The 14,969-nt window shown below is 37.9% G+C and overlaps 2 protein-coding genes across 2 annotated transcripts; one reads left to right on the forward strand and one right to left on the reverse strand.

Annotated features, from left to right (window-relative positions):
• Positions 1 to 10,061: 10,061 nt before the first annotated feature.
• On the forward strand, positions 10,062 to 13,275 carry LOC134203567 (queuine tRNA-ribosyltransferase catalytic subunit-like). The gene is made up of 3 exons (XM_062678419.1): positions 10,062 to 10,393; positions 10,455 to 11,357; positions 12,977 to 13,275. The coding sequence occupies exons 1-3, from the start codon at positions 10,157 to 10,159 to the stop codon at positions 13,121 to 13,123; spliced, it is 1,287 nt and encodes a 428-aa protein (XP_062534403.1). The 5' UTR covers positions 10,062 to 10,156; the 3' UTR covers positions 13,124 to 13,275.
• LOC134203568 (coiled-coil domain-containing protein 25-like) lies at positions 13,086 to 14,241 on the reverse strand. Its single transcript, XM_062678420.1, has 3 exons — positions 13,990 to 14,241; positions 13,817 to 13,908; positions 13,086 to 13,761 (listed from the first exon to the last, which is right to left on the reverse strand). Exons 1-3 carry the CDS (start codon positions 14,060 to 14,062, stop codon positions 13,300 to 13,302), a joined length of 627 nt encoding a protein of 208 aa, XP_062534404.1. The 5' UTR covers positions 14,063 to 14,241; the 3' UTR covers positions 13,086 to 13,299.
• Between the last annotated feature and the right edge of the window lie 728 nt (positions 14,242 to 14,969).

A 14,969-nucleotide genomic window follows, 5' to 3' on the forward strand; every position in this document is an offset into this window, starting at 1 on the left:
ACGAAGTTCTTGGTGGAGTTTCTTCAAGAATTTCTGGAGGAAACTTTTTTTTTAATTCCTACAGGCATTTCTCAGGAAATTTCATTTTGAATTCCTTCGTAAAATCCTATGACAATTTCTGCATAATACATTCAGGTTCTCTTTTTTTTTTTTTTCTTTGTCTGTCATATCGAGCTCGGACCTAGTTGATCCATCTCGCTATTCAGGTTCTCTTTATGAAATTCCTTTAGTAAAACATTCAATATTCCTACAGGAACTCATTCGGAAATTTATTAAAGAATGAACTATTTTTCGAAGGAATTCCTAATACTAAAGACACACTGGTGGTACAAGGACCGTGGTATACCACGGTTATATACCCTAGTACATATTGTACCATGGTTTTCCACGTTGTACCAGCATGGTACAAGGCGACACACCTGTGGTACAACTTGTACCATGGTACGAATACCATCAGTGTGTCATTAGTATAAAAGAACTTTCTAAAGGACTTTCCGAGAGAATTCCTGAAGTAGTGCTGGAAAGTGTATTAGGGACCTTTTAAGAAAGTTTTGAGGAAATACCCACAGACGTTTTCAAAGGAATTCCTAACAGTATTTCCAAAATGCATCAGCGGCTGCTTCCGCATCTTCCTCGATTGCACACCCCAGAGCAAACGTCCTCTTCCAGGTTCTCTGCAAGTTCTTTTGATGGTCTCCCTTCTTGCATGCGCACTACATGTCCAACCCGCTGTAATCTGCCTTATTTAATCAACCTGCCTATGTCTGCATTTTCGTATACTTGGTTTAACTCGTGATTCATTCATTCGTCTGCGCCATTTACCATTTTCCACCTCGCTGCCAAGTATTGAGCGCAGTATTTTCAAATCAAACACTTCGAGAATTCGATAATCTGCATCTTTAAACGTCAATGATTCATGGCCGTACAGGACGACTGGACGAATCAACGATGTGTACAGAGCTAGTTTTGTCAGTGCCTGTAGGTAGCTTCGTAAAGTTACAAAATAATTGACCGGAGGAGAAATTTTCTATAGATTGCTTAACATAGTTTAGGAAGAATTCCTATGTGAATTTCAGGAAAAATTGTCAAGGAACTTGCTAAGGAACTCCTAGAGGAATAACTAAAAAAATCCGAAGGATTTCCTAAAATAATCCGAAGGAACAACAAATTAATTTTCAAATAAATTCCAAAGCAAAATTCCAAAGCTGAAAGAAATTTCTGAAGGAGTTTTTAGATTTTATTTGAAATTCTGAGGCAATTTCCTAAGGAACTCCTAAAACATTCTCTTTAGGTAGATATTTCAAAAAGAATTTGCGAAGGATTTTCAGAAGGTATATCTGAATTTCTGAACGAAGCCTTGACGGAATGTCCAAATGAATTTTCGGAGATAACTAAGGCTGTCAGAAGTTTCTTCAGGAGTTACTTTGAACAAAACCTTCAGGGACTTCTTCGGATATATCCTTCAGGAACTTGTTCAGGAGTTCTTAAGGAAATTTCGTCCTAGAACTTTGCAAGGAATTCTACAAGAGTTCTAAGAAGAATTTTTCAAGGAATTTGCGGGAAAATACTTCAACGATTTTTTCAAGGTTTTCTTGAACAAATTTCTGAAGGAGCTTTTTTGAACTAATTCCTGAGAGAAATTCCAAAATATAGCTGAGAGAATTTTATTAGCAATCTTTTCATAAATTCCTTTGAGAATTCCTCTGGGTATTCCTTCAAAAAATCCTTCAGAAATTCCTTTATGGATTCCTATGGAATTTTTTTTAGGAATTCTTCTTCGAAATTGTTAAGAAATACCTTCGAAATCTCTTAAAGTAGTTCAAACTGGAATTATTTTCGAAAATCCATTCAGGCTCTCTTTTGAAAACGCCTTCGGAAATACATTTAGAAATTCCTGCACAAAACCCTCCAGGAATTTCTTCAACAACCTTTTTAAAAATTCATTTAAGAGCTTCTCAAAAAAAAAATTACTTGAATAATCTAAAAAAATCCACCAAGAATTCCTTTGGGTATTTCACCAGGGATTTCTTTAAAAGTGTCTTCGAAAGCCTCCGGGATTTCTTGGAAGAAATTGAAAATTGAATTTTCGAAAAAATAAAACAAACAAATTAAACAACTAACACTAAAAAAATCCGAAGGTATTACTGAAAGAATTTCGTAAAGAACCCATAAAGGCCTTTTCGATGGAATTCCTGCAGGAAGCCCTGGAAGAATTCCCGGATAATGTTTTAAAGGAATTGCTGGAAGAAATCCCCCCTTATGCAATCTCTAGAAGAATTTATTTAAGGAATTCATAGAATAATTGCCGAAGAAATGTATAATAAAATATTGCTTTAAAAAATTAAAGAGTTGCTGAACAGATTTTGAAGATACTCCAAATGGAATTTCTTGAGAAATTTCTTCAGAAATATCCGGAGGAATCGCTCAAGAAACTTTCGAAGGAATTCCTTAACGATTCTCCTAACAACATTTTCGTAGAAAAGACTGAAACATTTTTTTTTGTATGCATTCCATGAGGAGTTTCATGAAGACATTCGTGGAGGATTTTCTGAAGAAATCCTCAATGAAATTTCTGAAGGAATTTTCAGAGAAATTTCGTAAGACATTTCCGGAATAATACATAATATAATTTTCTATGGTTTTATATTGAAACTTTTCGGAGGAATATCTGAAGGAATTTACTAGGAAATATAACAAGTGGTTTTGGCGCTTTGGGCACGTATTCAAGCCTTCACAAAAGTACCACAACAAACATAATTTGCGAGTCACCTAGAGGCAGTGTTGTCTTACACTCAGTGCAAAAAATTCTGCTTTTTGATTTTACTCCATCTAAACGATGGACAATTATAAAATTTAAATAGCCTTCTATTAGTTGCACTTACTTAGTTAAGATTGTAAAATCGTTTGGATGGAGTAAAATCAAAGAGCAGAATTTTTTGCACAGAGTGTAGGACAACACTGCCTACCGATTTAGGTGGCCGACAGAATGAGGCTTTGGCTTAGACGAACTCCAAAGACCAGTTAAACATTTTTTGTATTATTCTATACTTTGTATAGAAGTATACTTATAAGTATACCCGCATAATTCAAAACCAACCATGGTATTGTACCAACCATAAGTATGACACATGGTGTATCGGTAACAAATGTGGTACAGTACTCTTACACTAGTATCGTATACTACTTTGTAAACATTACGATAAAAAACTGTACAACACTGGGTCGTAATTATAATTACGTTACAATATGATGTTAGAAAATAATTATTTAATTTCCTTCTTGGTATTCCAAACCATAGACAATTGTTTTCTGACCATCACCCGCATGGTGCTTTCGTAGCATGTGCCTCTCATATCGTTGTATATGGTTGAATATCTCACGCACACATTGCGAACTTTATTATTTCAAAATATTTGCACAATAACCTGAATAGGATTCAGTTGATGTGTGTAACAACTCGTTATTCTTTGCTGACATCTGGAGTCTTTTGTGAAACTGGCAGCCACCAGACAGTTTTTCTTGAATATCATCAGGTATGTTTTTGTAAAATTAACATTAGAATATATCTATACTCAAGAGTTTCCTACATCATTACAGGGAAAATAAGGAATGAAATACAAGAGAGCGTCGTGCATTACCACCACAGTATAAACAAAAGGTAGGTTCATGTTGTCTTTGGAATTGGACATCCGGTCAAATAGTGTCTCCTTTTGTTTTAGATATCCAAGTTGCGGGTCTAATTAAATGGTTCCTGAGGAGCTCAACATGGTCAACAGGAGGAACCTAAGCTGATTAACTCACCAGATGCTTTAGATTTCCCCCGGGATTTCCTTCCATAGATTAGTTCCTATTCCGTGATGGTTCATAATTCAATAAGTCGTATATGCATTTGGCAACCGAGGAAGGTAAGGCCAGCAATTGAGATTTCTCCAGTTTCTTCATGTCGTAATTACTCGTGAATTGAACGTATCTGCAATACATTCATTCGCTATCATGCGCACTACTCACGATAGATTTTCGACACTTGGGAATGGAAAAGAACTCGATCTTTTTGCATGAGCTGGCTTCGGTTTAGAAGTGCATTTATAATGACTACATAATAGATAATACCTTCAATATGTAAAAAATATTATTTTCTTCGATAAATAAATATATTATATTCTTTGTATGCTCAATGCAGCATTTGCATGTTCTTTGAATTTCCATTGATTTATTGTATAATTCAATAAAAAACTGAACAATAAGGGTTGTAGTACCAAAAAATAATAATTTTATCATCCAACCATAAATCATCCACATGTCATAAGGTTTTTCTGGATAAAATAGACTGTACATGTACCATCTGGTATGTAATACGTTGACAATTTTGTTCGAGAAAATGTTAGTTTTTAAATGGTAATTATACTTAACCGCCCATTCCCCACGTGGTTAAAAGTCAGATAACAACAAATCGTATGGTCAGCATTATTTATGAGACGGTAGGTTTATCATTCTTCTGGTTGATAATGGAAATCATAGAACTAAAGTTATTTATAGTAGACAATGATATGGCGAATGGCACACTTATGGTCTGCGATTATGCGGGTACTTTGCGCCAATTTCTTCACCTCCGCTTAACGCTTAAGCGGTACTTACCCATACACTTAAACATAGTTTAAGGCCTAAGCGGTGGTGAAGTAATCGGCCCTTAGTAGATTAAATCTACTAGATACAGCCTAATTCAAATTCACAACAAATCAACCAACCTATTCATTGACCAATGTTTGTCACCACACTGTCTTAGAGATACCATCACTTGAGGTAGATTTACAATAGAATTTTGACGAGTTCCACCTCAATAATATTCTAACAACTTACTAACACCAACAATCATAACACGAGTTTGGTACTATAGATAGTGGAATATATAGATGAGCGAAGATAAATCCTCTGTCTCCAAACGAACTGTCAAACGTGTCTCCAAACGAGCATGACGTCACGATTTCAATGAAAATGTTAAGGGCTGTGACGTCATATGCGCGCGGGCACGGTAAAAAAAATCGACTCAGCCATGCTTTCGCTCATCTATAGATTCTACTATCTATATTTGGGACTATTCCATTCAATTCCACCTTCAGTGTTTTTTATTTTACTCGACTCGACTCAAGTTAATTGATTTTTTTTATTGTGATTAGTCATCGGCGTGGCAAAATTATGATCGGCGGCGCGCCGACCCAAAATCGTCGGCGGCGGCGGCGTGAGTAAAACCACCGGCGGCGGCGGCGTGGCGCGGCGGCGCACAGGTCTAGGTGCTATACGATTCCTGCTCGTAGTGAAATCCATTCATTCACTGTTTTTCGATCCTGCCGCTGTAACATCCAGACCAAACATTTTTATTCAACTGGTAATTGATTTAGTTCAATAGAATTTTAGTAACTTTATTATAATTAGGGGTGATCGGGGCAATATGGGCCACCTAAGGAAATCGTTCCGAAAAGCGCTGAAAAGCTCAAAAAACATCGTTCAAATGTAGTTGACTTATACTAGAGAATGTCCCCTTTCATATAACGTCGATGAATGACGAAAAATGCGTTTGGAAATTGTTGGAATGCACTTTTAAAAATGTATTGATTTCAATGTGTGTTTCCGACTATACGGGGCAATATGAGCCACCATTTGGGGCAGTATGGGCCACCCATCCAAAACGTTTATTTAGGCAAAAAAAAGTATCGTAATATGGAAGAATATGAATATGACAACAGTTGTGAGTATTCCATACCAAATAGAATTAAAAAACCGCACAACAGCGGACTGAACCGATTTGCCACTCTTCACCGTTTGAACAGCCACATTTGAATTGGCCAATGGTCATTTTTTCTGTTTCAATCGCAGTAATGCGCTGTTGTAATTTTTCCGTAATGAATCTTACATATATGATAATATTCTTGTATTTGACTACTGAAATTTGAACTTGTTCGTATTTTAAGGCCTGATATCTTGCTCTGTGCAGGTATGCCCATATTACCCCACAGAGACTGGTTTTGGGAAAAAAAAAGTTTTATGATAAATTCAGATTTGTATCAATACAAACATGTGTGTACAATATTCAATTTTAATATATCTGTTGATTGTGGTGTATTTTTGACCTGTATTTTAATCAGTTTTGTGTCAAAACCTTATTTATAAACTTCAAATCTTATAATAATTTTGCCTATGCAGCGAAAATTTACATTTTCAAGTGTATTTTCATGTTTGAATTAAATTTTAATGCGGTTTTCACGTTGATGCATGTGTGTAGCATCCTCTTAAAGATCATATAACTTTTACATGATAAAACTTGTCAATAAGCTCAAAATTAGGGTGGCTCATATTGCCCCGTATGTTCATATTGCCCCTACTGCCCCTAACCATATTTTTTAGAACAATAAGCATGCTGCGGAAAACCGTTTGCTCCACCAAGCTGATCAGTAGCTACCATATACCAGAGTCTATTATATAGAGTTGCGCAAAGAGGATCTTCTTACTCTTATTCTGAATGATGCTCTTGTTATTATGTTGAAAACTTTCATTTTTGTTCAACCCTTCAAGTGACTTCACGGGAGTGATCACTTCTAAAGCTTTTTAATTCGATAACCAAAGTCACCTACAGAGTGCAAACACGTGAATTTCTTGTTGCAACTTTATTGAGGGGTGTATTGAAGTTTTTTGAAGCTTTTTCTAGAACAAATCTAATACATTTCAATTCATGAGTTTTAATTCGCCATAATAATCATCAGGCGATAACAATACTTCCGCCTTACCAACAATCATTTGTTTACTTTGCTCGATAGGTAGACGGTTTGACAGTTCAATAGGTAGATTTGGCTTCACTCTTTGCGTAACTCTATATACAATAGACTCTGCCATATACCACGCCACGAAGAAAGCTTTATTGGACAACAATTCTTGATTTGACGGGTCCTGAGCTTCCCCAGAAGCAACTGCAAACCTGCAAACGATAGATAATGAAGGAGGTTAGCAGGCCATTGGAGAAACCGAGGGAGGAACAATCTTCAGCGGAGCCGTCGACGTATCGAGAGAGGGAACGTGAACATTTTGCGCGAATTGGACTGAAAGCAAAGACTGCTACTTTTTTCGTACCGAGGGCAGATTTTACTATGGGATGCCAAAGTAGCTTCCAAATCGAAGATCTTGATTTAATGGTAAGCTATTCATTCGTATAACATAATTTAGTTTTCTTTCATTTTGATTTAGAATCAATTTTTAGGTATTTGCACCTGTGGTGGTGACGGAACGGGTTTTTTACCGTACTTTTTCTAGCCAAGCTTCCAGCATCCTAATTTTTAAGTGTTGAGATTATATACCATCAGATCCCTACACGGCTACTGCGGAGCAAGCTAGCAGGTGACTCGGTACCTGCTGCGGTTAACGTTTACTGACCCCAAGCCGTCGCCAGTTCTGGTATCGTCGATCGGGTGATTTTACACGGTAAAAAATCAACACGCTCAATTTAACTGTTCCATCTATTGAATGATCAACTTCAAAATCACTATTATTGAAAATGATATTCCTTTGATTTTGAAGTGGTGTCACACCTTTCACGAGTGTGTTGAATGCAGACAATTTCATAACATCAACACTGTTGATCAAAGTGCTACTCACTGGATGTTGAAATGATTAGCACTTCGATCAGCACCAATAATGTCTCCACTAGAATTGAAAGTGCTATGCTATTGAATTCACAGGTTCAAGGCTATTGGTTTAATAGTGGAGCGATATTGGTGTTGTTCTAAAAATAGATGACAGTTCTTTCATCTGTTCTGCTTATTTCAAGAGGTATTTCGAAGTGTGAGATGGAGTCATGGTAAGACGGAGGACTTTCAAGCAAAGGTATGTTATTCAAATCTGAGCTGAGGTAATCCTATTTTTTTATTTTGTTGTTTTAAATTCAAAACATTGTGCACGCCAAATGGAAGTGATGGTCTTTGAATGCGACAAGCTCAGCTATTGATATTGATTGGATTCCAAAGTAGTGCATATTCAAATGCAGAACAGTTCGCATGGACGTGTATATTTTTTACCGTGTAATCTTTCGACAACCAAAGCCCAATGACCAACAACAAATAGGGTAAAGTGCCCAATAGTGGACCCTCAACTAATAGTGGACCCTCCAGCCAGTTTTGCATTATTACTGCACAATGTCAATATTTTGCTATGAAATTCTATCAGGAGAACCTACCTTACAGTCCTATGATTTGATTACGTGCGTTGGAAATACCATGGAAAGTAAAATTAGATAATTTTTTACCATTCTATAAAAAATAAACACGAGAGTGTCCATTATAGGAATATTTTGGGGGGTCCATAAGAAGAACGTCCCGAAACGGGACATGAAAATCAAATGAAATGTCGACTATAGGGAAGCAATTTCCTATTATGGACCCCTTGTGGGTCTATTATAGGGCGAATTCGGTTAGACTTGAAAATGTTAATTTCAACGAATAACTTCATGTATTTGGGTGTTTTATGTATGTATCGTGAAGAGGGGATGCAGAGCTTGTTTTTAGATATCAAGCAGAGTTAATATGTTGAAAATTTCTACTCCTTATAACTGGAAGAGCAAAATTCCGCTACTAGGGGGTCCACTATTGGGCATTTTACCCTACACAGGTTGATAAAAGCTGTACATTGTAAATATATTAATGTTTTGAAATTTGATTAAGAAGGCAGGCCCAAAAGCTGCCAGCTGCTAATAAATATAGAAAACGACGAAAATTTGCATGATTTGCTTATTTATTATTGATTTGTTTACTGCGAAATATTGATTTGTTTATCCAATGCGATTTTTAATTCCAAAACAAAAAAAGTTCACCCATTTGTGAGTAAATTTCACCTATAATAAAGTACCCATAAATAGGTAAACATTACCAATATTTCTTAAATTGGCATGTACTCAAATATGGGTAAATTCTGTTTTACCCATAAATACGTATGTGCACTATTTGGCGATTATACACTCTGGAAAAAATCTATACTAAATAGATTATAAGTCATTCTAATTGGCTATTCGCCTGGTTGACCCCACCTTCGTTTAAGTGCTCACTATACTGCGTTAGTATAACTTTGACTTATTGAGAGTATAGTATAAACCGGCTTTAATCAACATTAGTTTTACGTCATTCGGCTGAAATTTTAGGTGGATTCTGTATTGATCAGTTGTTTTGTTTCACTTTGAGGAAATGAAAGGAAATGGTGAATATGATCTTCTACATAAGCTTTATTTCGTGTTTACATATTTTTAAATACAATTTCAACATACAACAAACACAATCGAAACGTCGAGCGCATCAACACATTTTTGTTACTTACAGTGGCCATAATCTGCCACGTTCGTTGAAATCACCATAATCCGCCGCACTCCGAGATCTGAGGCACATTTTCCTACCATCTATGTGATACGTTGCAAGAATGCAAGACAAACCCTGCAAAGTTGGTTTTCGCTTCCGATTGTTTAACTCGCGGAGGCTGTGATATCAATCTTCCAGCGTTGCCTAGAAAGTAAAAAAAAGTTATGTTTTGCGGAATACGAATAAATAGTAGAATAGTGTGATAATATTTCTTTACAATAACTTACCTTTCATGTTGTTTTCGTTATTCCTGATATATGTAGTTCAATTAATTAAATTCATTTAATAAGCATTATTTTTAAATTTTCTGATCGACAACTGTTTTTCTCATAAACTAGAGGCAAACTGACAACAACTTATACATTGGAGCAAATACTTTTGCGTTAATCGGTGTTAGTTTAGTTTTTATTCTATGATAGTATACATGATATACTAAGCAATGAATAAATCTCATAAATAAGCAAATAGTATAGATTTTATTCTATTGCCGGTTTCTTTAATTTCTGAGTGTAGGTACTCTTCACCCATATTTGGGTGAACTGAACTAAGCGTGTATATGTCTTCAAATTGATTTGATTTGAAGACATCCGGCATCACTGGTGCAGATACATTTTGACATTCTATCTATTTTACACAGGGGTTCAGGAATGAACGTGGTGTGGGGAAGTGTGCGGCGTCGCGCACGTGTTGATTCATTTTGTCCCGAATCGAAAGTCCCTCAAAGCCAAAAGCCGAGCCGGTAACATCTGTTTTTGCGCTCTACGCAAAGGATGCGAACGCTGCTCCTGCGTAGTGTGTTGTTTCTTCAATCCCAGCAAGTTCGGAAAATCGTCGCAACGAATTGTGAGACAACAACAATTATGGCCAGTGCAAGTCAACCAGATGGTGATCCGCCGCTTCGGTATCGAGTGGAAGCCAAATGTTCAACAACGAAAGCCCGCGTCGGTGTGATGAGCTTGAGGCACAGTGATGTTGATACACCGGTGTTTATGCCGGTTGGAACGCAGGTGAGTACATTTGCGCAATGAGATAGGGAAAAGTTTAATTTGGAATGAGCTTTTATTTCAGGGTACCTTGAAAGGATTACTGCCGGATCAGATACTTGATCTGGGGTGTCAGATAATGCTAGGGAACACCTACCATCTAGGGATGCGTCCTGGAACGGAGGTGCTGAAAAAAGTTGGCGGGTTGCATAAGTTCATGGGATGGCCAAAGGCGCTGCTGACCGATTCTGGCGGTTTCCAAATGGTTTCACTGTTGCAGCTGGCGGAGATAACCGAAGAAGGGGTAAAATTTGAATCGCCGTACGACAAGAGCCAATCCATGCTAACTCCGGAGCGGTCGATGGAGATCCAGAACGCTATCGGAGCGGATATAATGATGCAGTTGGACGATGTGGTGAAGACTACAACCACCGGGCCAAGAGTGGAGGAAGCGATGCACAGGACGATTCGCTGGCTGGATCGAAGCATATCGGCCCATGCAAGGGACGACGAGCAAAGCATTTTTCCAATTGTGCAGGGGGGGCTGCAGCCTGAATTGAGGAAGATTTGCGCGGCAGAATTGGCCAAAAGAAATACACGAGGATACGCTGTAGGGGGGCTGAGTGGCGGTGAAAGTAAGGATGAGTTTTGGAAGACGGTGCATCTGTGCACGGATCTTTTACCGGAGAACAAACCTCGCTATCTGATGGGCGTTGGGTTTGCCGCGGATTTGGTTGTTTGTGTGGCACTGGGAATCGATATGTTCGATTGTGTTTACCCGACTAGAACGGCAAGATTTGGATGTGCCTTGACGCGACGAGGACAAATGAATTTGAAGCAGCAGAGCTTCAAAACCGATATGAGACCTATCGATGAGACGTGCGACTGTTCGACGTGCAAAAGTTACACTCGGTCGTATTTGCATCACATCGTAACGATAGAACCGGTTGCTTGCAGCATTATTAGTATTCACAATGTTGCATTTCAGGTGAGTAAATTCGATAGAGCTTTCGGCTCTGGAGAGAACTTTTTAGGAAGCACGCAGAAAGGTAAAAATCAATAGACGATCGCTTTGTAGATGGATCACATGAGACACTTTCATTCCTATTTGATATTATCTCTGAATCATTTTAGAGTGTTATCATCTCTCGTCTACTTTTTCCGTTGCTTTTGAGGCTTGCAGTTTTGGTTTTGTAATTGTCTCGACTTCCCTGGCATGAAAGTATCATCATGTTATTCTTATCCTTATGGTATACACATGCATAAATGGTAACTTGGCTTAGAAACCTTGTAGTTAATAACTGTGGAAGTGCTTAATGAATGCCAATGAAGAAGAAGGCCATGGCCATAACACTATTTTTATAATACACGAGAAAGGCATAATTCAAGCTCTATCTGGTAAAAGGGCGAATGTCGCAAGAGAGAATTCTCTTCGTCGACTTCCCCTCCTTTGAATAAAAGTGACAAGCAGAGGATTTCTATGCAGTTTACCACCTCAGAATGCAAGTACGCATTGTTTTCTATCGTTCTGAGGTTATAAACCGCATAGAAATCCGCTGCTTGTCATTTATATTTACTGCTTGTCACTTTTATTTAAATGAGGGGAAGTCGACGAAGATAATCCTCTCTTGCGACATTCGTTCTTATTCCAGATAGAGCTTGAATTATCGCTAGGTGGATTAATCTGGGTTTGTTAGACATATTCGCTAGTGCTTTACGAGCTTTCATGAAATTAACTGCCGCGATTCGCATAAGAGTCGCATGTCGATTTTTGACGATTTTAATTTTATTTCAGAAATAAGCTTAAAATGAACTTATCTTTAAGAAAAACTCATAAAATAATAGCACATAATAGGCTTTGTTCAAGAAATTTGAAAATCAAAACCCACTTGTGTTATCCCATCTTGCTATTTATTCGCATAACAGTCACATTCTATTTTTTTTATTAGCTTTATTAGCTTTATTAAGGAGACTTGCAGCCCCAGGCTGGCTCGCCTCCGATTCACATTCTAGATTTTGATACACTCTCGCACAAAACATAAATGTAATTATGGTCTATTTAATAGTTCCATAGCAATGTATGTATACAGATAAAGAATATCATGCCAAATTTTCAGAAAGATTGTTGGTTTTATCGATTTATTAGATTTTTTTTTGTTTCTCCATGTAAAACGAGTTTGAAAAGTTCAACGGCATATTTCTCAAGTTGAAGAAAACTGACATGGGGCGCTTATGCGAATAGGGGTAGTTAATACCTTGTAAGTGGCGTTAAGCAGTGTGATCTTGATTGCAATCTTCAAAATTTGGTAATCGTTCAGTGCAGCGCTATAACCAATCTCTCTGGATAGAGACGTGTCAGTCTCGTGCTGCAAGTCTCTATAAGAAAGACAAAAAAAATCCCTTTTTATTATCCCGGTTTAGTGGGTTTAGTCGATCAACCACAAGGGCTTTGTTTAGTGTGTATATGAATCGAACACCTATGTGCGTAATGTGTTGCTCATCCTGATCAGGTTAGGGAAAAGACTGATATGTTAGAACATTTGATTAAATAGCAATATGTAGGGATTCTACGTCGCTTTTGAACAATTTTATTTTTTATCGTTTTAGCTCAAACTGATGAACGAAATGCGAGAGCATATAAAAGCCGACACCTTCCCACAATTTGTCGAATCCTACATGAAGGAACGTTTCTCAGATGAACAAATACCCCAATGGATTGTGGATGCATTAGCTGCAGTTAATATTCAACTTTGAATTTTATTCTTCGGCATTCATATTTATTAGTATTTTTCGACTGTAAGGTAATTGTCGTTATTTGAGTTTGATACAGTTCCCATTCAAATGTACTTAGTCGCGTACAGGTTGAAAAAAAGTTTACGATAATAATTTATAATCCTTCCCACCAACATCAGTTGCCAGTTGGCCATCGTTCACATGAACTCATCCGAATCATTCCCTGCATCGTAGTTGCTGGTCATGTTCTCCGACTTCATCAGCGAGTTGTAGCTCCTCATTTCCGCTTCTTCCTTTCGTCGTTTCTCCTCTTCCTTTTCCTTCTCACGTACCTCCCGGGCCGCACGCTTTTTGTCCGCTCGTTCTTCGGCGTCTCGCTTCTCACGTTCCGCCCGGAAGTCCGGATGTTCCTCTCGCTTCGTTTTGTTTAGCCGGTTCACGATTTCATTGACTCGCTTCTCGACGCGCATTTTGCGAACGTCTTTATCTTTGTGGAACGACACCTGACCCACTTCCATAGCCGGCGTTTTCTTAAGATTTTCCCACATCGTGTAAACGACGTCAATGTTATTCATTTTATTGCCATTAATACTGTTAGCTTTGACTAGCTGACAAGCATCCTCGAGTACGGTCGCCGGCACATCGTCCAATGATTGCCCCTATCAAAGAATTCATCGTGAACAGATTTCGTCCAGGAGTTAAACTTTGACTTACCGGTGCCAGTCGAAGATATACGTGCGCTGAGGACATTTTGTCCACATGGAACCAAACGTCTTCCGGCCAGCCCCATTTGATTAGCTCTTCGTCTAAAATAGTTATTTATCAATTTATTTACATAAATACTAGTGACGATAACAACTCCCTTACATGAAAAATATTATACTCACTTTCGTACTTATCAATCCCCATGAAGAGGGTCACCGGCGGTTGAACAACATTGCTCGTGAAGTAGAATACCATTCTCTTGGTCCGGGAAAGGATGCGCTTATCTACTGTGGCGTACTCCGGATATCTCCGACAGTGATTTTATTTTATTTATACTTATCTTCGTAAGGTAGAAAGAAGCGATTTTCGTCAGAGGAAGTTTTCAGATAACCTCTTCACACATGCCAAAACAAACTGCGGATGAACATCGAATGTGAGTGTGGATGAACTTCTTGCAGTGTTGCGTTGCCACAAGTTTTGACAAAGTCATCCGTGTTTTTCGCAGGGGGAGTGACTAGAGATGTCGTAAAATCCCGATTAATCGATTAGTATCCCTAATAAAAATCCCAAAAGAATTACAATAGAAATTTAACAGTAACCCTATTCTGCCTCACAATAGAATAACATTGAAGAATATTGTTTCACACCATAGAGCCTATTGTAAATGACAGTTTTACAATAGAAAATGGGAGTTGTTATGGTATCTTTACATAAAAAATCGATTTTTTTCTCGAACAAATTTTACATTACAATTGAATTTATAGTAAGTCGTTTGCATAGGCTACACAAAAAAATTGCAGGATTATCTGGGGTTGACGGCATATGTGCTACAGAGCTCTCACTCAGCAGATGTTCCGCATGAGCTACGTTTGAAGATCGGTTCAGACTACCGCAAATGGTCACTGTGCTGTTCCTGCAAGGCTGGAACGTCCCGATGCAAGCATAATATTGCTTGTCTTCTGCACCTGTGCCAGTAAATATTGACATGAACGATAAAAATATTTTCTGAGATTTTAAAATCTAATGATTTCAGATTCAGATCGGTTGAATTTATGACGTGCACGGATTCCCGACAAGCTTGGGGTAGGAGTAGAGCTGAAATCATCCAATGGCACGCAAAACCACCGATGCAATTGTGTTGTATTCGACAGCACCCAGTCGT

The sequence above is a fragment of the Armigeres subalbatus genome, unplaced genomic scaffold (genome assembly GCF_024139115.2).
Source record: "Armigeres subalbatus isolate Guangzhou_Male unplaced genomic scaffold, GZ_Asu_2 Contig1974, whole genome shotgun sequence".
In the NCBI taxonomy this organism is placed as follows: Eukaryota; Metazoa; Arthropoda; class Insecta; order Diptera; family Culicidae; genus Armigeres; species Armigeres subalbatus.

Bases quoted from the DNA above. Each gene is read 5' to 3' on its own strand.
- LOC134203568 (XM_062678420.1), bottom strand. From the start codon at position 14,062: ATGGTATTCTACTTCACGAGCAATGTTGTTCAACCGCCGGTGACCCTC. The intron at 13,909-13,989 runs GTGAGTATAATA...TAACTATTTTAG, and splicing joins GGGGATTGATAAGTACGAAA to ACGAAGAGCTAATCAAATGG. The intron at 13,762-13,816 runs GTAAGTCAAAGT...ATTCTTTGATAG, and splicing joins TATATCTTCGACTGGCACCG to GGGCAATCATTGGACGATGT.
- LOC134203567 (XM_062678419.1), top strand. From the start codon at position 10,157: ATGCGAACGCTGCTCCTGCGTAGTGTGTTGTTTCTTCAATCCCAGCAA. The intron at 10,394-10,454 runs GTGAGTACATTT...CTTTTATTTCAG, and splicing joins TTATGCCGGTTGGAACGCAG to GGTACCTTGAAAGGATTACT. The intron at 11,358-12,976 runs GTGAGTAAATTC...TTATCGTTTTAG, and splicing joins TTCACAATGTTGCATTTCAG to CTCAAACTGATGAACGAAAT.